The following is a 21,702-nucleotide window of genomic DNA, read 5'->3' as shown; positions in this document are numbered from 1 at the left end:
TTTATGACACAGCAAACAAGATAGATATGCTGGATTTCGTTTCACAAAATCACAAGTCGAACACTTCCCAAGTGTCTAGGACTGTGTGATGTATTTTCGGATGATGCGTGCAGATCCCAGTAAGGTGGCCTTTTGCAGTTGGCAGATCGTAATTTTGTCAATGTCTATTGTTTCCAAATGCCGGCTGAGATCTTTTGGCACGGCACCCAGTGTGCCCATCACCACTGGGACCACCTGCACTGGTTTCTACCAGAGTCTTTGAAGTTCAATCTTGAGGTCCTGATAGCGGCTGAGTTTTTCCTGTTGTTTTTCTTCAATGCGACTGTCACCTGGGATGGCAACATCAATGATCCAAACCTTTTTCTTTTCCACAACTGTGATGTCTGGTGTGTTGTGTTCCAGAACTTTGTCAGTCTGGATTCGGAAGTCCCACAGTATCTTTGCGTGTTCATTTTCCACAACCTTTGCAGGTTTGTGATCCCACCAGTTCTTAACTGCAGGGAGGTGATACTTGAGGCATAGGTTCCAATGAATCATTTGGGCCACATAGTTGTGCCTCTGTTTGTAGTCTGTCTGTGCAATTTTCTTACAGCAGCTGAGAATATGATCAATGGTTTCATCAGTTTCATTGCACAAGCCTTGATTGGAGAAAGAAGCAGTTTAGTTGCTTACATATTGTCAAAACAGAAGGTAATCCATCACCAAGCAGGAGAATGGTGAACATAGAACTGAATAACATATGCATACACTCATATGTATGAATGCTAATTTAGAAATAATTACTGCAATAAAATGTACCAAAATAAAACTATTCCAACTGTTTTTGAACTATCTTAACTTGTTAAATGTATTTTTAGTCCGTTAATTTTTTAAAATTATTTTAAATTGGTCACCTTCCTCTGAGATATAGTGGAATGGAAGGACAGTACATCTCATTAGAGTGAGAAAGACTGACCCAGGTGACTTCCACATCTTCTGTTTGGATACATGGAGTATCTCCCTCCCACTCACCAATTATTTAGCATGAAATCAGATTTATTTATGTATTTATTTCATTTATTTCCAATATTTCTACCCCGCCCTTCTCCCCGAGGATTGCACAGTCCCTCAAATAACAAGTACATGTATGTAATGTGAAGATTGCCCTCTTCAAGTGAAGACCATCTCTTGCAAAATAGGATACATGATCTCCTAATGGGAGGCCTTGAGGGATGAAAGTTATTTGCTCATCTTTGGTTAATATTACCTGTACTGCTAGATCTGGTCAAAGTTCAATAGTTGTAGCTTCCTGTTTCTTACCATCGTACATGGACTACTCTGGGAATGCTGCTTTTTTCTTTCTGGCTTCTAGCTTCCTTATCTCTTCATACATGGAAAAAAGGTAAGATCTTGCACCTATATTAACAGTGGCTCTAAAAACACCCCTCCAGACCTACACAACTGTATCCATAATGGCTTGAAAGTTTTGGTTGGACATGCTATACGAGGACAGCACACTTTCTCTGAATTAGAGAATCTATATAGGTGAGGCTCTGGCTTACAAAGGGTGCATCTACACAGTCACTAAAATTCTGGACCAGTTAGGAGCATTGTTGCTTTGGACTGCTCTCAGTTTCATTATCACTCACAGTCAAGACTATCCAGTTTGGCTTAACTTGATTCGGTTCTGTTGGATGGTCACATTACTGTTGCAGCCTCTGGATCGTGGTCCCATTCTGTCCACTTTTCCCCACAATTCAGAGCTCAGAGAGAAGCTGTGTGAACTGTGGACGAGTTTGAACGAGAGCTGTTCTAGCTCTCCACTCGAGACCAGAGTATGAGGCTTCAAAATTTCCAGAGAATTCCTCTATTTCTTTTAATACAGAGTAACACCAGGTTACTTGGTTTTACACCATGCTACTGATCAGAAGTCATCTGGACATCTGTTGCCTCTTAGATTCAATACCATACAGATATTACTGACCTATTACATAGTTACCATATTTTATTAATCAATTCAATAATTTATAATTAAATTGTCTGGAAACCAAATACAATGATGTTTTTACCAGAACATTTTGCTATCTATTTCCAATTTTTATTTTTATTTTAATCTTTAAAAGCCTAGTTAATAGGAAATTAAACTTATAGGCTGGAGGTCTTAATTATTATTATTTATTATTTAGAGTATTTATATTCCGCCCTTCTCACCCCGAAGGGGACTCAGGGCGGATCACATTAAACACATACAGGGCAAACATTCAATGCCCATAAACACATTGATCTGAGACAGAGACAGACAGACAGATGCAGAGGCAATTTAACCTTCTCCTGAGGGGATGTTCGATTCTGGCCACAGGGGGGAGCAGCTGCTTCATCATCCACTCTGATGGCACTTCCTCACTTCCTCATTCCAATATTGTAAATTAGTTAAACTTGCCTCCCCACTTTTATAAGAGGTACCTTATTTCGTACTTGATAGATGCAACTATCTTTCGGGTTGCTAGGTCAGCAACGAGCAGGGGCTATATTTTATTTTTAATTGACGGGTGCTCACCCTGCCACGGGCTGGACTCGAACTCATGACCTCATGGTCAGAGTGATTTATTGCAGCAGCTGCTCACCAGCCTGCGCCACAGCCCAGCCCCTTAAAGGCAGAACACAAATAGTAACAGAAAAAGACAACATTTATTATTAAATATAATGCTCTCCCCAGTAGTATTCGACAAGCCCCAACACTTTAGGAAAGCAGTCAAGACATGGCTGTGTACTCAAGCATTTGAGAAATAAATATCTGAGGTGATATGGCTGAATCAAGGCATACGCGAAAGGTGTCAGGGGATGAATCTAATTACTCATGCATTTTAATATTTTTTTATAATTCATGTTTTAATAGAGTTAATACAACTTTTAATTGATTTTGGTATTGTTATTGTTTTATTGAACTGTCGCTGTTTATTGAATGTGTTTTTGGGGAAATGGAATTTGCCGACTGTTGTAAGCCGCCCTGAGTCCCTACAGGTGAGAAGGGCGGGGTAGAAATGATGTAAATAAATAAATAAATTAAATAAATAGGCTGGAGGGCTTAAAAGCAGAACATAAATAGTAACAGAAACAGACAATATTTACTATTAAATAAACCCCGGGAGCAGCTGCTGTTAGCTCCAGCTCCTGCCAAACTAGCAGTTCGAAAATATGCCAATGTGAGTAGATCAATAGGTACCGCTCTGGCAGGAAGGTAACGGTGCTCCATGCAGTCATGCCGGCCACATGACCTTGGAGGTGTCTACGGACAACTCTGGCTCTTCAGCTTAGAAATGGAGATGAGCACCAACCCCCAGAGTCAGACATGACTGGACTTAATGTCAGGGGAAACCTTTACCTTTTATAATGAAGACTACATCATTACAGGAAAACAAACATTTTTGTCTTTTCTAATTTTCCAAGCTGTCAGAGAGAATGAGGCTTTAGAGATAGATTTGTACCATGGAGATGTAGTCAAATCCTTGTTCAGGCATGAAGCATATTAGGTGACTTTGGGCCAGTCAGGCTCAATCAACCTTTTGCACAATTATGAAGATAAAACATATTAACCTCCACATGAACCTGAAGGTAGAATTGAAATGTGACACTTTAAGAAACAATGGGGTAAAACATTTATAACATGTAACCAGAATGCAATGTTAAAATAAATGTTAACTTATATAAAATATACTGACAAAAATTAACTGATGTTCATTCCATTCAGGGGAATTTGTGGAAAGAGGAAAACGATCTTCTAAGGACTTAACCCAATGTTCTGGCCCAACATGTATTGTGTGTTTAGCCATCCAGCTGAACTCCCATCAATACTTCCATATAACCCAAAACTTCATCTTTATTCATAACAAAACTTGAACATTCTCATGAATATCGGAGAAGAACGTTTGTATGAGGAACAGAAGGACGAAGCACAGTGTGATAAAATGAATTTAAGACACGATGAAAAAAATTCGAAGTCCAAGCTGTGCAGACTGCAATTTGGGTTCTTTTTATAAGGTTCAATGAATCTCACCTATGGGGAAAATTGTGAGTCGGTATAAATAAAGAAATACAGTACAATACAATCAAAGCTACCTGTAGGGAAAAGGACCAGAGAGTTTCTTCCTTCTAAATCACAATGCGACTAAACTAATGCCTTATCAACACAGTCATATAATGTTGAATAGGAAATGGATTAGCTTGGGGCATCCAAATAATGCTCCAGACTAGGGATTTCCAAATTGTGGGAAGTTCTGTGTCAGGTAGCTCCATGCTGCTTCCCTCTCCACCGGGGCTCCTTATATTAATACATATACCTTATTATTTATACTTCCATATACATATCATATGTGCCCCTGATGGCACAGTGTGTTAAAGCACTGAGCTGCTGAACTTGCAGACCAAAAGGTCCCAGGTTCAAATCCCGAGAGCGGAATGAGTGCCCACTGTTTATCATGGAAAAATTGTGAATTAAATGTTACAAAAATAATGAAATTAAATGAATAACAAGAATATATCAAGCAAGCCCCGGTGGCAAAGTGCGTTAAAGCGCTGAGCTGGAGACCAAAAGGTCCCAGGTTCAAACCCAGGGAGCGGCGGGAGTGGCCGCTGTTAGCTCCAGCTCCTGCCAACCTAGCAGTTCAAAAACATGCCAATGTGAGTAGATTAATAGGTACCGCTCCGGCGGGAAGGTAACGGCGCTCCATGTAGTCATGCCGGCCACGTGACCTTGGAGGTGTCTAGGGACAACGCCGGCTCTTCGGCCTAGAAATGGAGATGAGCATCAATCCCCAGAGTCGGTCACGACTGGATTTAACGTCAGGGGAAAACCTTTACCTTTTACCTATACATATCATATGTAATATGCCTCATAGAACATAGACAGATAGAACTGCTAACCATTTATTTGGGCTCTTAATTGCAGGCTAGCAGGAATGCTTAACACCTGGTCTGCTTCCTAGAGCTCCCGATCCTGCCCTAACTCTGTGTCCCTACTTCCCTGAGGCTCTTGATTTGCTTGGCAGGGGTAAATTCCTCAAAGTCAGGCTGCTCCTCTCTAATAATAATAATAAAACTTTATTTTAGTCCCACGGGGACTCGGGGCGGCTCCCATGGGGCAAGGCCCGACCAGCACAATTTACAAAAACAACAGCATAAATACATTGAACAATATACAAAAAATTAAAACACAGTAAGACAATAAAACAAGAGTGAATACAGCAAAAATAATATCAATAAAACACCAAGTACAATTCAGTTGACTTCATTGGTGGGGGGGGGGGGGACTGGGGACCTGGCTCTTTGGGCTCTCTACTTGCCCCTGACTCAAATGCTTGGCAAAGCAACCCTTCATATTTGTTCTTATCATTAGCCCTGACACCTCTGCCCCTGGCTCAGACACCCGGGGATTTTTCTTCCTAAAATTAGTTCATTCTCTGAAGATGTATTACACATTAACAGGTGGCAAATTAGGGTGGGCATTTTGAAACAGCCCTGGTGTTTGATTTTATTTCATTTGTCCCACCACTATCAAAAACTGGTGTTCACATCCTAGGGAACAAAAAAACATCATTCATGCCTGAAACTAGGACCTTCCAGACAGTCCTAAAATGTGGGATCTATCACGGGTTTACTTGAGGTTCCCAAATGATGCCTCAGGTAAACCTGAATTAATGCAGAGTGAACTGGGATTTTTCAGTTTGCTCTGGATTAATAAAACACCTGGAAAGATTTGGATCTTAATGTAAGGTTTGAATCTTTTCAGCTGTGTGCCCTGTGGGAATTGACTCCTGGGACTACTTTCACAATCTCGAAGGTCAATCCCCACTGTGATCCTGGCTCTTTCGGCTCCAAGAGCTCAAAGGATCAAGGTGGCCACCCCATGTTTCTATCCCAGCCCCCCATTTACCACCAAAATATACACGAAAGGCCTGACTCTATGCTTAGGCCCCTCCAGTGAAAGCTCCTGATGCATTGGAAGGTTGGGGTGGGAGAGTAGGGAACATTTCTGGTAGACAGCTGACCAAAGCCATTTGCTAAAAAAGCCCCAATAAATACAATTGGGCTTGGCATTTTTCTATTGCTTTTGACAGCTAACTTCTAGCAGATTAGATGTTTGGGGAAAAACAGGTATCACTTATGATTTTATATATATTTGCTTGATATATTCTTGTTATTCATTTAATTTCATTACAGTAGAGTCTCACTTATCCAAGCCTCGCTTATCCAAGCTTCTGGATTATCCAAGCCATTTTTGTAGTCAATGTTTTTAATATATCATGATATTTTGGTGCTAAATTCGTAAATACAGTACAGTAGAGTCTCACTTATCCAACATAAACGGGCCAGCAGAATGTTGGATAAGCGAATATGTTGGATAATAAGGAGGGATTAAGGAAAAGCCTATTAAACATCAAATTAGGTTATGATTTTACAAATTAAGCACCAAAACATCATGTTATACAACAAATCTGGCAGAAAAAGTAGTTCAATACACAGTAATGCTATGTAATAATTACTGTATTTACAAATTTAGCACCAAAATATCACAATGTATTGAAAACATTGACTACAAAAATGTGTTGGATAATCCAGAACGTTGGATAAGCAAGTGTTGGATAAATGAGACTCTACTGTAATTACAACATAACATTACTGTGTATTGAACTACTTTTTCTGTCAAATTTGTTGTATAACATGATGTTTTGGTGATTAATTTGTAAAATCATAACCTAATTTGATGTTTAATAGGCTTCTCCTTAATCCTTCCTTATTATTCAAGATATTCGCTTATCTAAGCTTCTGTCGGCCCGTTTAGCTTGGATAAGTGAGACTCTACTGTATTTTTGTAACATTTCATTCACAATTTTCCATGATAATCAGTTGGCACTCCATTTTTGTTGTTATTTTTATTGTGCATTTTATCGTGCAGTAGAAACATACCTCTACATAGTCAAAACTAGTCACAATCTTTTTGTGCAGCACTGCATATACATCATACTTTTTTATGATCACTGGAGCCTGTACAAATCAACTCAATCAATAAATAAATACTGAGAAGACAGCAGTTGACCTACTTAGATTTTTCAAAAACTGCACATTGGCACACAGCTGTTCAGACTAAGCTAAGATAACTTGTACATAACTGCAAGCTTTGCTTGCTATTGATAAACTGAATGCAGTAAACTGTCATAAAGGGAAAACAAAATGGTTGCAGCAACCAAGACAGGTATGTTCATGGTAAGTTTTTTTTTTTTTAATCCAAGAGACCTTCTCCAACTGAGAAATCAATGAACCAACCACAGAATCTGTAAAAACTCAATTCATTCAATGTTTCAAGAACGGGTTTAAATTTAAGAACAATATCTTCCTAGTTATGGATATGATCTAGGTGTTAAGTGCTTCACTGGAATGCAGCCAGAGTCTTCTGCATTTTGTCAAATCATTCCACAGTAACTGGAAACTGTGAAGACTGAAGTTGATAACTGCAGTCTAAAACACCTACTTGAAGTAAAAGAAAAACCTCCTGTATTCTGCAGCAGTAAAACCATGTGTAATGCCAGATCCATAAAAAGCTTCCTGTCTCAAAGAAGCTAGCGTGAAAACAAATAGTGCTGTTGCTTTATCAAAAGACTAGGGCTCTATGACTAATGTCTAGGCCTGACATTTCATATCAAAATGAGAAAATAATGCTTTCCTTTTGTCGGTTTCTCTATACTTTTAGCATTTTCCTTCCACTTTATATCCAGCAAATTGTTTACTTCTGTTTGTTTTAATATTTACAAATGATCTTATGAATGAGAGACTTCCTTGTCATCAATCTGCCAAATTTTATCAATGTCTACTGTATACCGTCACTATCCAAAATAATTTTGATGATACTGATTGCAGTAATACAAGTATTTTACAATACTGACGGTATGAAGTCCCAGTTGATGTAACTGCTCTTTCTTAAGTTGAGCTGTGGATCAAACACAATCACAATGAAATGCAAACTAAAAGAAGACAACAGAAGACCTTCTTGATCCAGGAAATTGCATAGAATGATAGTGTTGGAATAATAATAATAATAATAATAATAATAATAATAATAATAACAATAATAATAATACTAATAATAACTTTATTCTTATACCCCGCCCCATCTCCCCGAAGGGACTTGGTGCGGCTTACATTGGGCCATCCAGTCCAACACCCTACTATGCAGGAAAACACAATCGAAGCATTCCTGACAGATAGCCTTCCAGCCTCTGTTTAAAAACTTCCAGAGAAGGAGACTCTACCACACTCTGAAACATCATATTTTACTTCCATAGCTATTATCATCTTCTTAATATTAGGGGTGTGTGTGTCTCTTTTTTTGAGGTTTGAATGCATTGCTCCATGTCCTGGTCTCTAAAGCAACCTAAAATAAGTCTGATCCATCTTCAATATGACATCCTTTCAAATATTTAAACATGGTTATCATGTTTTCTCTTAATCTTTCCAGGATAAACACACTCAGCTCCCTAAGCCACTAATCATAGATCATATGTTTCAGACGTTTAAGCATACGTGTTCCAGCTTGTCGATATTTTCTCTGAACTGTGGTGCTCAGAAATGGACACAGTATAGGTAGTCCCCAGATTATGGACAAGATGGGTTCTGAAGGCTTGTATTAAGTTGCATTTATACACAAGTTAGAACAGGTACTTTTAAAGTATAATTCCAGCCAATTGGTTTTTAAAAAGTTTTTGATAGCACAGGGTAAGGTTAACAGTCGGTAATGTTTGGTTTTGCTGTCAGTGCCCCAGTTCAGAAGATTTCACCTTGCTTTCTATCTCTGTGACAATTGGATTTTGAAAATGTTGGGTTTGTCATGGAAACAAGAATTTGTGATAAAACTTCAGTAGAAACAACTTTTCCTATGATAACTCTAAGGCCCCATTTACACAGTCTCCAAAAGTGGGCTGGAAAATGAATTAGGCTGAATCGTCCAAATGATGCCTCAGGCTAATATAGTTTACCCAGAGTAATCCAGGTTTACTCCTGGTTAAGTTCTGTACCTTCCCAGGTATGGGGCTGGTGAGAACTGACCCATGAGATCACCATCTGGATTTCTGAGGGTCAATTCCCACAGCCATCCTGCCTCTTCAGCCTTCAGTAGCCCGGGATGGGTCGGATGGCAGTGTCACCGCCCCCTCTCACCTCATTTTAGTATAGTCTGTACCTAAGAGTCCTGCAAATGGAGACAGGCCGCTAAATAATACAGGAGCTTTGGAGAGTGGAGAGGGAAAATTCCCTTTCCCTCTCTAAAACTCCTATCACATCATTTCAAAACCCATTTGCCAGTCAGCTATTCACAATCCCAGTGCCAGTCAACATGCACATATTATCCAATAGACTTGCACATTTTTTTGGAAGATTTGTAAGTCATATTTTAAAAATTAAATCTGTTCTTCTGAAGTGATATCCGACATGTGGGCATGGCCTGCACCTAAAACTTAAGAATCAAAACTTACCTAATCCTTTTTCATTTTAATTTTGTAATGCACAGAAGCTTTCCAAAGTCAGTTCCATATTCATGGCAAGCAGCCAAAAAGGCTCCCATTCCTCTTTAAATTAATGACCTTTCGCCATTAGAAGAGGAAAAGCAGGGAGAAAGCAAAGTTTGCTGGGAAAGAAAGCGCAGAACTCTGAGGAATGTAGTTTGGGAAGGCAATGAGTCCTATGGCAGAGAATACAAAAGACCCTGCCCTAAACTACATTTCCTGTAGTTCTGCTCAGTATCAGAAAGCTCCAATCAGGATAGGGGAGAGATTTGTCTTTCTTTAGCAGCAGCCAGACAGAGTTCCAATGAATAGTTGAATCTGTAAAGAGGAGGACTGACTGGTACTTCTAGTAAGAAAATAATAATAGTAATAATAATAATAATAATAATAATAATAATAATAATAATAATAATAATAATAATTGCACAGACAGACTACAAACAGAGGCACAACTATGTGGCCCAAATGATTAATTGGAACTTATGCCTCAAGTACCACCTCCCTGCAGTAAAGAACTGGTGGGATCACAAACCTGCAAAGGTCGTGGAAAATGAACACGCAAAGATACTTTGGGACTTCCGAATCCAGACTGACAAAGCTCTGGAACACAACAGACCAGACATCACAGTTGTGGAAAAGAAAAAGGTTTGGATCATTGATGTTGCCATCCCAGGTGACAGTCGCATTGATGAAAAACAACAGGAAAAACTCAGCCGCTATCAGGAGCTCAAGACTGAACTTCAAAGACTCTGGCAGAAACCAGTGCAGGTGGTCCTGGTGGTGACGGGCACACTGGGTGCCGTGCCAAAAGATCTCAGCCAGCATTTGGAAACAATAGAGATTGACAAAATTACGATCTGTCAACTGCAAAAAGCCACCCTACTGGGATCTGCGCGCATCATCCGAAAATACATCACACAGTCCTAGACACAAGTGTTCGACTTGTGATTTTGTGATATGAAATCCAGCATGTCTATCTTGTTTGCTGTATCATACAATAAAACAACAACAACAACAACAACAACCAACTCAATAGGGGAAGCATATTAATTAGCTTGGAGGCTGGATGTCCATCTGTTAGGAGAGTTTTGATGGTGCCCTTCTGCCCGGAAGAAGGGAGTTGGACTAGATAGCCCTTAGGGATCCCCTCCAACTCTAGAATTCTACGTATGAAAATGCAGAATTTGTTAATATTGGTTTCTATTGATTGATATATGAGAGACATTCAATGTTGTGGCTTTTTAAAAACGTTTTTATCAAAACTTTAAAAAATGCTCTGAAATCAGTAGATGTATGAATATTTCTGAAATTTGGGGGGGGGGGATGATTCCCTGTTATCTTGTGCCACAGTATAGAAAATTCAAGGAGATAACATTTGTAGTTTTTTAAAATGTTTATAAAAACCTTGAAAATTCCCCAAAGTGAAATGTTCTGTAACTTGATAGGATAACAGTGGTGAATATGTTCTACCAATAGCTGTAAAAACGAGGGAGAAAGAAGCCCCTGAAGTTCCTCAGTTATAATAATTATGCACAATTACTTTAACGAAAAAGTAATGAAATGTTGTTACTCTCATTGTAGCAACGAAATTTTCACCAACTGTACTTTAGAATCACTTTAGAAATGAAATGCCAGTGCTCCTAATTTTGTAATGACTTTTGAAACATATGCTTAATACAATTTGGAATTTTAATTTGTATTCCTATTATCACATTCTGTGACCTCAGTAAATGGAGGCATATCATGCTCTTGTATATTGTGTAAGAAAAGGCATTGGAAAAAGCTAAAGATATTCTATGCCAGATAACCCACTGCATAAAAGCAGACCATCTTGGAAATGTGCATAATGATCTTTAAAATTCCCCAGTGACATTTACATTTGGTTCATCAAAACAGAAAGAAATTGCTTTGTTTCTGTCCCACAAAAAAGCTAATGCAGATAAAAATCTAACCCTCTGTCAGCAATTTGTAATCAAAGGCTACAAAATGGATATAGCCTTATGTAAGGAAATAGATTTTCTCTTTAAAGTAAAATGACTTTCTTCTTGAAGAAAATACCTAGAGGGAAATCTTGCTTTTCTCTAGCTGATCTGCATTCTTTATTACAAGGGCAAGTGCTAAGCTATATTGCTTAAAATTGTTTTAAATACCGTTGTAAAAATGGGGAAGTCTTGACATCTTGAAACATGTTGTCAATAATGCATAGTGATTATCAATATAAATATTTTCAAAAATCACTGGGAATAAATATATTGGGTTGCATCCAGATTAAAATATGCACAGTGGAGCTAGTTCAGGAATTTTGGCAAGCACAATGAAGAAAGTCTGTCCACCTCATCTTTCCCATTCCAGGCACTCTTGAACAAAAAATCAGGAGACTTTATTAGCCTCTACACCACAGTCTTACACAAATTTATATGTATGTAGCCTTTTAAAGAGCTCGTGAAGCTTCAGTGGAGAAAAGGGTTCAAACAAGTTAACACAATCTGTCTCCTAATTCTGTCTATAGCCCAGAAACTTTTATGTATTCTTTATATATAAGTTTACAGACAGCATCGTGGCACTATGTTTATATTTTGTGTGGGTGTGATCTGCATGTCACCCCTATTTTAAAAATTGTGACAGGCAAGATCATATACATATGTTAACAATGGAGCATTGCTCATTTAAGCTCAATATTGTCTGCTGAGGCCAATACAATGTAGCACAATGCAGAAGATTTATCCACTTCATTTTGACACCAGACACGTTTTAAATGGTTATGCCAGAGTTGAAAAGTGTGATATAAAACATGACACACACACACACACACACTCTGCACCTGTTATTTAGTGTGAATATTCTGAAAGGGTGTCCTTATGTCACCTGAATAGTTTCTCTGGAATGGATGGCAGATGGCCAACCTCGACTCTCAATTTGTTTTCACTTTTCTGGGTTTACATCAGCAGCACTGTGCAGTTTGCACTTCATTTCTCATTACTGCTTTTAAGCATGTTCTGACAGCAGAATGAGCTTTGATCTGCTTTGTGGACATTTGTATCTTTTTGTAACATCCTATTGTACTACGGCAAGTGCATTAAAAAGCAATTTAGCAAACTGTGGTTGAAAATAATATTCATAACAGCAACACAAAGGCTGTCCACCTCTCTGATCATGGCTAAATCTGTTTCATCTTTAACTCTCCCCACCTTTTCAAAAATTGGCAAACTAATACAATTGCATTAAAAATATAGAAATTTGCCTGTAAAATTTAGAAGCACATGATGAAACACAGTTCCTGCAGGGGAGGCCCTGCTCTCGGTCCCACTCACGTTTCAAGTACAGTTGGTGGGAACAAGAGAGGGGGCCTTCTCCATGCAATGTAAACTTTTATTACGGTCAATGACCAGCTCATATCAAGGGCACCCAGTCCCATACATCCATATGAAATCCGAGAGGATATATACTTCAAAATTAATAAAACTCCTATAAAACTAAATCATTGACAAAATCTAGGCTAAAAACTTCAATATTAATATAAACCCTTATAAAATTGGATCATTGACAAAATTTAAAATTTAGGCTAAAAACTTCAACATTAATAAAAACCATTATAAAATTGAATCATTGACAAAATTTAAAATCTAGGCTGAAGATCATATACCAATATCATTAAAACCCAACTCAACCCACCGGATCATCCGGGGGGAGTCTAAAGGAAGGGAGTGCTCCATGCTACCATGCTACCTCCATGTTACCTCCCCGGCTATGGAACTCCCTTTCTTGCCTCTCTTATGGAGAGGAGATGGACTAATATATCTTTACACCTTCACCTAGTTGTTGGACACTTACCTTCGCCCATTAGAAGCTGTATAGTAGAGTAGGGCAAAAAAAGTCAAATCCTTCGTTTTTCGGATCAAATTCGTTTGTTTTGTCACTTTTGAATCGTGTTTCAAAGTGGGTTTTCCCATCGTGTGTATCCTGCGATATTGAACCACAATAGCCAATTTTTCTAATGGCGTCATATGTTTTTTGGTACTTAAGTCAATAAGTCATGGATTTTTAAAGCATCCAAACTTGATTTGAGGCTTCTTGCAGGGGGTTGGAAAGGATGGCCCATGAGGTCTCTTCCAACTCTACGATTCTATGATTCTATGATTTTAGGTGCAGACTAGCCTGGGCTTGCCTTGCCTCCCTGTGGCCAATCGCAGAAGGGAGGGAGTCTTGTTTGTCTTTCCCCGTGGTTGCTTTCTATGGGCCAAAATCAGATGATAAGGGAAAAGTTCTGAATGTTGGTGATCTAGCAGTGTTAAATGTGTTCTACCACTGTACCAAGTTTGCAGAAGATAGCCCAAAAAATGAGGGCAGGAGAGTCCTGTAAAGTCCCCCCCCCCCCGGTGCTGTTTTTGGCCACTGCGCATGCACTCCCACCATTAACAAATTAATTTAAAATATTTGTAATATTCGTAATATTCATAACTTTTTGGGGCCAAATTTCGGAAGTAGTTTCAGAAACGAAGCGCCAGTGCCCCCTACTTTAGAAGCGAGTTTAGAATAATTTTTCCATGGATCTCTCATGCCTGTTGTATACCATCTTAGCTTTAATATTTTTAGTATAATTTTTAAGAGTTTTAAAAAATGTTCATGTTGTAAATGTTTGTGATGCATTATGTTAGGTTTATTTATGTTTTTATTTTTATAATTTTTATTGAGAATGTTTTTTCCCACTGGCTTGATTTGTTATTAGTTGTTTGTTGTTTTTGGCATTGAATGTTTGACACTGTGTTGTTTTGCTGGAAACCATCCTAAGTCCCCTTGGGGAGATAGGGTGGGTTATCAATAAAGTATAATAATAATAATAATAATAATAATAATAATAATAATAATAATAATAATAATAATATTGTATGACACAGCAAACAAGATAGATATGCTGGATGTAGTATCACAAAATCACAAGTCGAACACTTCCCAAGTGTCTAGGACTGTGTGATGTATTTTCGGATGATGCGCACAGATCCCAGTAGGGTGGCCTTTTGCAGTTGGCAGATCATAATTTTGTCAATGTCTTTTGTTTCCAAATGCCGGCTGAGATCTTTTGGCATGGCACCCAATGTGCCAATCACCACCGGGACCTCCTGCACTGGTTTCTGCCAGAGTCTTTGAAGTTCAATCTTGAGGTCCTGATAGCGGCTGAGTTTTTCCTGTTGTTTTTCGTCAATGCGACTGTCATCTGGGATGGTGACATCAATGATTCAAACCTTTTTCTTTTCTACAACTGTGATGTCTGGTGTGTCGTGTTCCAGAACTTTGTCAGTCTGGATTTGGAAGTCCCATAATATCTTTGTGTGCTCATTTTCCAATACTTTTGCAGGTTTGTGGTCCCACCAGTTCTTTACTGCTGGGAGGTGGTACTTGAGGCATAAGTTCCAATGGATCATTTGGGCCACATAATTGTGCCTCTGTTTGTAGTCAGTCTGTGCGATTTTCTTACAGCAGCTGAGGATATGATCAATGGTTTCATCGGTTTCCTTGCACAGTCTGCATTTTGGGTCATCAGCTAATTTTTCAATCTTGGCCTTAATTGCATTTGTTCTTGTTATTATTAATTGCATTTGTTGTTATTATTGTTATTGTTATCAGGAAGGTATTTTGTTGGTACCCTTTCCTGACCAAAATTTCCCAGTGGCCCAGTAGCAAAACATACTGTATTACTGAAGCACAGACCCCTATCTATACTACCATATAATACAGTTTGAAATTGCTTTGTATGGTAAGTGTAGACCCATACACTCCAGTTCAATGCAGTTAAACATCATTATATGAATCTACTCTGTAGATGAGATGACAGAGTTAGACATCATGATTATCAGTGAACAGTGGGTCCTTGGTGTGTGCTGCAATTTGGTTCCACCCCCACCTGCAGGGATACAAAAAAATCTGTACACTCAAATCCCACTACAATGTAGAATCATAGAATCATAGAATAGTAGAGTTGGAAGAGACCTCATGGGCCATCCAGTCCAACCCCCTGCCAAAAAGCAGGAAATTGCATTCAAAGCACCCCTGACAGATGGCCATCCAGCCTCTGCTTAAAAGCCTCCAAGGAAGGAGCCTCCACCACAGTCCGGGGGAGAGAGTTCCACTGCCGAACAGCTCTCACAGTGAGGAAGTTCTTCCTAATGTTCAGGTGGAATCTCCTTTCCTGTAGTTTGAAGCCATTGTTCCGTGTCCTAGTCTGCAGGGCAGCAGAAAACAAGCTTGCTCCCTCCTCCCTATGACTTCCCTTCGCGTATTTGTACATGGCTATCATGTCTCCTCTCAGCCTTCTCTTCTGCAGGCTAAACATGCCAAGCTCTTTAAGCCGCTTCTCATAGGGCTTGTTCTCCAGACCCTTAATCATTTTAGTCGCCCTCCTCTGAACGCTTTCCAGCTTGTCAACATCTCCCTTCAACTGCGGTGCCCAAAATTGGACACAGTATTCCAGGTGTGGTCTGACCAAGGCAGAATAGAGGGGTACCATGACTTACCTGGATCTAGACGCTATTCCCCTATTGATGCAGGCCAGAATCCCGTTGGCTTTTTTAGCTGCCGCATCACATTGTTGGCTCATGTTTAACTTGTTGTCCACGAGGACTCCAAGGTCTTTTTTGCACACACTGCTGTCAAGCCAGGCGTCCCCCATTCTGTATCTTTGATTTCCATTTTTTCTGCCGAAATGAAGTATCTTGCATTTGTCCCTGTTGAACTTCATTTTGTTAGTTTCGGCCCATCTCTCTAGTCTGTCAAGATCGTTTTGAATTCTGCTCCTGTCTTCTGGAGTGTTAGCTATCCCTCCCAGTTTTGTGTCGTCTGCAAACTTGATGATCGTGCCTTCTAACCCTTCGTCTAAGTCGTTAATAAAGATGTTGAACAGAACCGGGCCCAGGACGGAGCCCTGCGGCACTCCACTTGTCACTTCTTTCCATGATGAAGACGACGCATTGGTGAGCACCCTTTGGGTTCGTTCGCTTAGCCAAATACAGATCCACCTAACCATAGTTTTGTCTAGCCCACATTTTACTAGTTTATTTGCCAGAAGGTCGTGGGGGACTTTGTCGAAGGCCTTACTGAAATCCAGGTAGGCTACATCCACAGCATTCCCTGTATCGACCTAACTCGTAACTCTATCGAAAAAAGAGATCAGATTAGTCTGGCATGACTTGTTTTTGGTAAATCCGTGTTGACTATTAGCAATGACCGCATTTGTTTCTAAGTGTTCGCAGACCACTTCCTTGATGATCTTTTCCAGAATCTTGCCTGGTATTGATGTGAGGCTGACCGGACGGTAATTGTTTGGGTCGTTCTTTTTTCCCTTCTTGAAGATAGGGACCACATTCGCCCTCCTCCAATCTGCTGGGACTTCTCCCGTTCTCCAAGAACTCTCGAAGATAATTGCTAGTGGAGTGCAATGGAGAAGATGTATCTCTTATATAAAATGGTAAAATAAAAGATTGCTTCATGTAATTTTTTGGAATGTTTTCAAGCTGAGATTGTTGAATCTGTGGATATAGAATCTATGAATTTGGAACATCTGCCGCATAGAATAAAGGAAAGATTTATTTTGACTTTCATCTATAACCCTATGTAACATGATTTTTGTTCCTGAGTTATAAGCCATTTCCTAATTGGTTCTATCATTTAAAAAAAACCATGGAAAATGTTTCTTAAACAGCAAAACTTTGTTTTTGTGGGACCTCCTGTGGCACATGTTGATATACTTTTACAATGAATATCTCATTTAGTCTCAACCAATTCAACATAGTTTGTGGCAACCACAAAAAAGTTTCTGGAGTGTAACAACTACTTACAAAGTAACTACCACACAAATAAACAGGAATAACACTTCAAACCAGGAATAGAATTTTTTTCCAAATGTTGATACATAGTGTAATGTTCTCTTCCCTCCTAAACTAGGAAAGATAAACATCAAAACTCAGATCATTAGACATGCAGATTCACCCCTCCTTAGCAGAATTTATTTTAAGAGATCATTACCTACTTAGACAATAGTAATTGTAGTGATTAAGTTATTCAACATACTAATTTGCAAGATGGTTGGAAGAGGAAAAAAGAGGGTTTACAAGCAGCCAGAACATTTTATTCTACCCCTCATTTTTCCTAATTGCAAATACTTGCACATAGTCACAGATGGAGGGATCCAAAAAAATTTGTTCCAACCCTGAAACTGCGTGGAAGGGCATGATTTTGCCAAAGTTAAGCATTTGTTCAAATCAATCCTATCCAAAACTACCAAGAGAATCATCCAGTTGAATTCAAATGCAGTTATTGACAAATTAGCATACTTGAATTAAGTCTCATTTAAAAGCTGAACTTTGCTTATAAAATCCTACACATATTTGCCTGGAAATAGGATCTACTGAAAAATAGTAATTTTGCCAAAGGACAAATGTAAAATTCTTACATTATTCTCTCTCGTGTCCTATCTACATTGCCATATAAAATCCAGATTATCTGCTTCGAACTCAATTATATGAGCCTACATTGCCATATAATCCAGTTTAAAGGAGATAATCTGGATTTTATATGGCAGTGTATATGGGGCCTCACTGAAACCATAGCAACTTGCATTTGTTTAATACTGTTTGTTTCATGCTTTCATTACAAAAAGGAAGGATTCTTCTATAATAGTATATAGCTTGAATATTCTTTATCCATAATTCCAAAATCTGTAATACTGTGAATAGCCTTGCAGCCTCAAAGCCTGGCTGTTTTCTTCTTTTGGGAATCCTTGTTTGGTGAGCTGGAATGCAATGGAATAGGCTTGCTGCTTGGAAGGCTAGGTGCTTACATTCTAGGGGAATGGTTTTTTGGGCTGCTAGAATTGCAACGAATAGCCTCAGTGCTTCAAAGCCTGACTGCTTGCTGCCTAGGGGAATCTTTGGTTGGTCAGCTTCAATAGTACAGGGTGGTATTGCTGCTTCACAGCCTGGCCACCTTCTACCAAGGTTAATCCTTTGTTGGTCTAGTTGACTTGCACTGAATAGCCTTGCAGCTTCAATGCCTGGCTGTGTTATAGGGGAATCCTTGTTTGGTGAGCTGGAGTAGCACCCTCAACCAGAGAGCCGCTTTGAAGCCTGGCTACTTGCTTTGTAGGGAAATCATTGTTTGGCCAGCTTGAATTGCACAGAATAGTATTGCTGCTTGCAAGTCTGGCCGCTTTCTGCCTTGTGGAATCCTTGGTTGCCCAGGTTGAATAGCAATTAATAGTCTCAGTGCGACAAGTATGAATGCTGCAATTAGTCACCTTGATTAGCATTTAATGGCCTTGCAGCTTTAAAGGCTGGATACTTCTTGCCTGGGGAAATCCTTTGCTGGGAGGTGTTAGCTGGGCTTGGTTTTTTCCTGATTGGAATTTCCCTGTTTTCAGAGTGTTGTTCTTTATTTACTGTCCTGATTTTAGAGATTATATTGTTCTGTTTTATTATACCACAGTAATTATGATATATTATATTTATAATCTTCTATTATCTGCTTAGAACTGGACTATATGAGGCCCCTTCTACACAGCTGTATAAAAGCCACACTGAACTGGATTATATGGCAGTGTGGACTCAAGATAATCCAGTTCAAAGCAGATATTGTGGATTATGTACCTTGGCATTCTGGGTTATATGGCTGTGTGGGAGGGACTTGAGTCTACACTGCCATATAATCCAGTTCAAATCCGATAATCTGTATTTTATAGGCAGTGTGGATGAGACCTAAGTGCATTCTACCTGTGTTCTGGGCACCATTTTGGCTAAGGGAATTGCTAGGATACAAAGTGGGTGGGGCCTAAAGGGGTGGGGCCTACCTTTCTGAGCCGTTTCTAAAGGGGGAAAACGGCTCTTTCTCGTCCGTTAATTTGGGCTTTATTTTTCTAGGTTTTTTGTTTGAAAGACATAGACTGGATGACTATGTCTTTTGTGGCCAAACTGGGTGTGATTTGGTTCAGTGGTTTTGTTGTTTACTCCATATACTATATATATTATATATGGTTTTGTTGTTTACTCCACATACTATATATATTTTATATAGTAATAATCTTGACTCTAAAATAGAAGAATTTTGTATGAAAGACATATGACTCCCTGGAAATTTTGTATGTGATAAAAATTGTGTTTTCCCATAATTACAGACATGATATTTACACAATGAACACTGAATAATATTTTAGATCATTTTGGGGGTGTGAATAATATGCAAAAACTGTGTCATTACTCCTTACTGAGCTGCCCAAGTATCAGGAAATCTATTTTTGATCAGGGAATGATTAGTGGCAACTATTCCTCCCATCACTACATGGAAGGTAACAACTGTGGCTAACACTCACTTGCCAGCTTGTGCTTTTTAGTTATGAATGAATCACCAAGACTTGAAAATCCAAATGCCTATGAATTTTTCATGAAAACCCAATGGCTTGAATCCTGTTCTGATAGGCCTTTGTTACAAAACAACATGAATTAGAAAGCAAATAAATGATCCAACACTTTTGACTTTTAGAAAGTGTATTCTTGGTGGGAATTATATTGTTTGATGAAACTTTCCCTGTTTTCCTCACTTGGGTTTTCTTTACCTCTCTTTGCTTTTCTGTCTAAGGAAAGGAACAAAGGCTTTTACATTTCTGCACTTTCAAATGTAGCGCTGTGTCATACATAGAGCTCATTCACACAACACAGTAACTTTCCAATTAAATTGCCATAGCAACATCCTATGGAATCTTGGAGTTTTCAGTTTAAGGAACATATTTAGGATTTCTCAGGAGAAGGTTAAATTGCCTCTGCGTCTGTCTGTCTGTCTGTTGTCTCTGTCTCGGTTCGATGTGTTTATGGGCATTGAATGTTTGCCCTATATGTACATAATGTGATCCGCCCTGAGTCCCCTTCGGGGTGAGAAGGCGGAATATAAATACTGTAAATAAATAAATAAATTTCTGGAGCTGAAAATGTGACTTGCCCAGGTTCATCTATTGGTCTTTTAATGACTGAGCAAGAATTTGATCCTGGTTCCGAGATTTGTAATCCAACATTCAACCATTACACCTCATTGGCTCCCATTACATACATTTCTCATTGTGATGTCATCCCAAGAAGTGCACAGACTCAAAGATAATAACTGGCTTGATTGGAGATCTGAATCAGGGTCTTGCACTTCAGTATACCATGCTGTTTCTGTACATTGGACAGTTTGAGTTCAAACACATATATAAAGATTTCAGCTTGTTGACTGTTCATGTTATGACAGGCCTTCTGCAATTAATATTATTACCTTTAAGGTTATACAATATCTGAAGGACTCATGCAGGGATGGGTATCATTCAGAGTAATCAAAGGCTAAATGTGATAAAAAGCTACACTCTTCTACACTCTTACCAGAAAATTACGATGCTGGAGAAATTGAGACTGGTAGCTCTTAAATCCAATTTGAATGCAGCTAGAGGTCAGGGTATCTACAACACATACATGTTCAAATATTCATCCAGACAAAAATAATGTATTTAAAAAATCTCACCAGAAATTCTGGAATAAGCCATAACATCCATTGAAGCCAATCACTGTATGTCCCTGAAAAACAGAAATCCAAGACAAAAATGCAAAGTGCTTGTGAGGACAAAGCTATTGCTGAAGTATTCAGGGAAAGAAACTGGATAACCTTAAGTTAAGAATTTAATTTGCTCTGTGACTGAGTACTTATCTCAAAACAATTTTCCCATTGAAAAACTATTAACCTGTTCAAGCCTCCTGAAGCCCCCTCTAAATTTTGTTGCTGTGTTTTTAAATAAGAAAATGTATTTTATAAATGACAAATAAAGTATAAATGCACATTCACATGGGACAATAAAAGAAAGAAAGATAAATTTTAAAGTGGTAGAAGCACAAAGCTGTGGCAAGGAAGCACATTTGAGGCAACAAAATGCATGCTGGCCAGTGTAACAGCAAGGCAAAACTTGCACATTCACAAGGAATAATAAGAAAAGAAATATCAACATTAAAATGTTAGAAGCACAAAGTTGTGACAAGGAAGCACAAAGTGAAGAGGCAGAAGCATAATTTTCTTCATAGTGTATTCACTCCAGTCTCCCTCTCTTTCTTGTGCTCTCTCCCTCCCTCTCTTCATGAAGCCAAACATACCAGGAATAAAAACACACAAA

At 38.8% G+C, this 21,702-nt stretch overlaps 1 protein-coding gene across 1 annotated transcript in view; it reads right to left on the bottom strand.

The window, feature by feature from the left end:
* Positions 1–610: 610 nt before the first annotated feature.
* The window catches only part of sema3e (semaphorin 3E), a 273,165-nt gene continuing 252,073 nt past the window's right edge, over positions 611–21,702 (bottom strand). Inside the window, exons 17-18 of the mRNA XM_062981861.1 lie at positions 21,063–21,115; positions 611–638 (exon numbers count right to left, since the gene is read on the bottom strand). Of these exons, the coding sequence (XP_062837931.1) occupies positions 626–638; positions 21,063–21,115 (66 nt within the window). The 3' untranslated portion in view covers positions 611–625. The remainder of the gene's footprint in view (positions 639–21,062; positions 21,116–21,702) is intronic.

The sequence above is a fragment of the Anolis carolinensis genome, chromosome 5, assembly GCF_035594765.1.
Source record: "Anolis carolinensis isolate JA03-04 chromosome 5, rAnoCar3.1.pri, whole genome shotgun sequence".
NCBI lineage: Eukaryota > Metazoa > Chordata > Lepidosauria > Squamata > Dactyloidae > Anolis > Anolis carolinensis.
The sequence above is the reverse complement of the archived record's forward strand: the minus strand, read 5'-3'. Positions and strand labels throughout refer to the sequence as shown.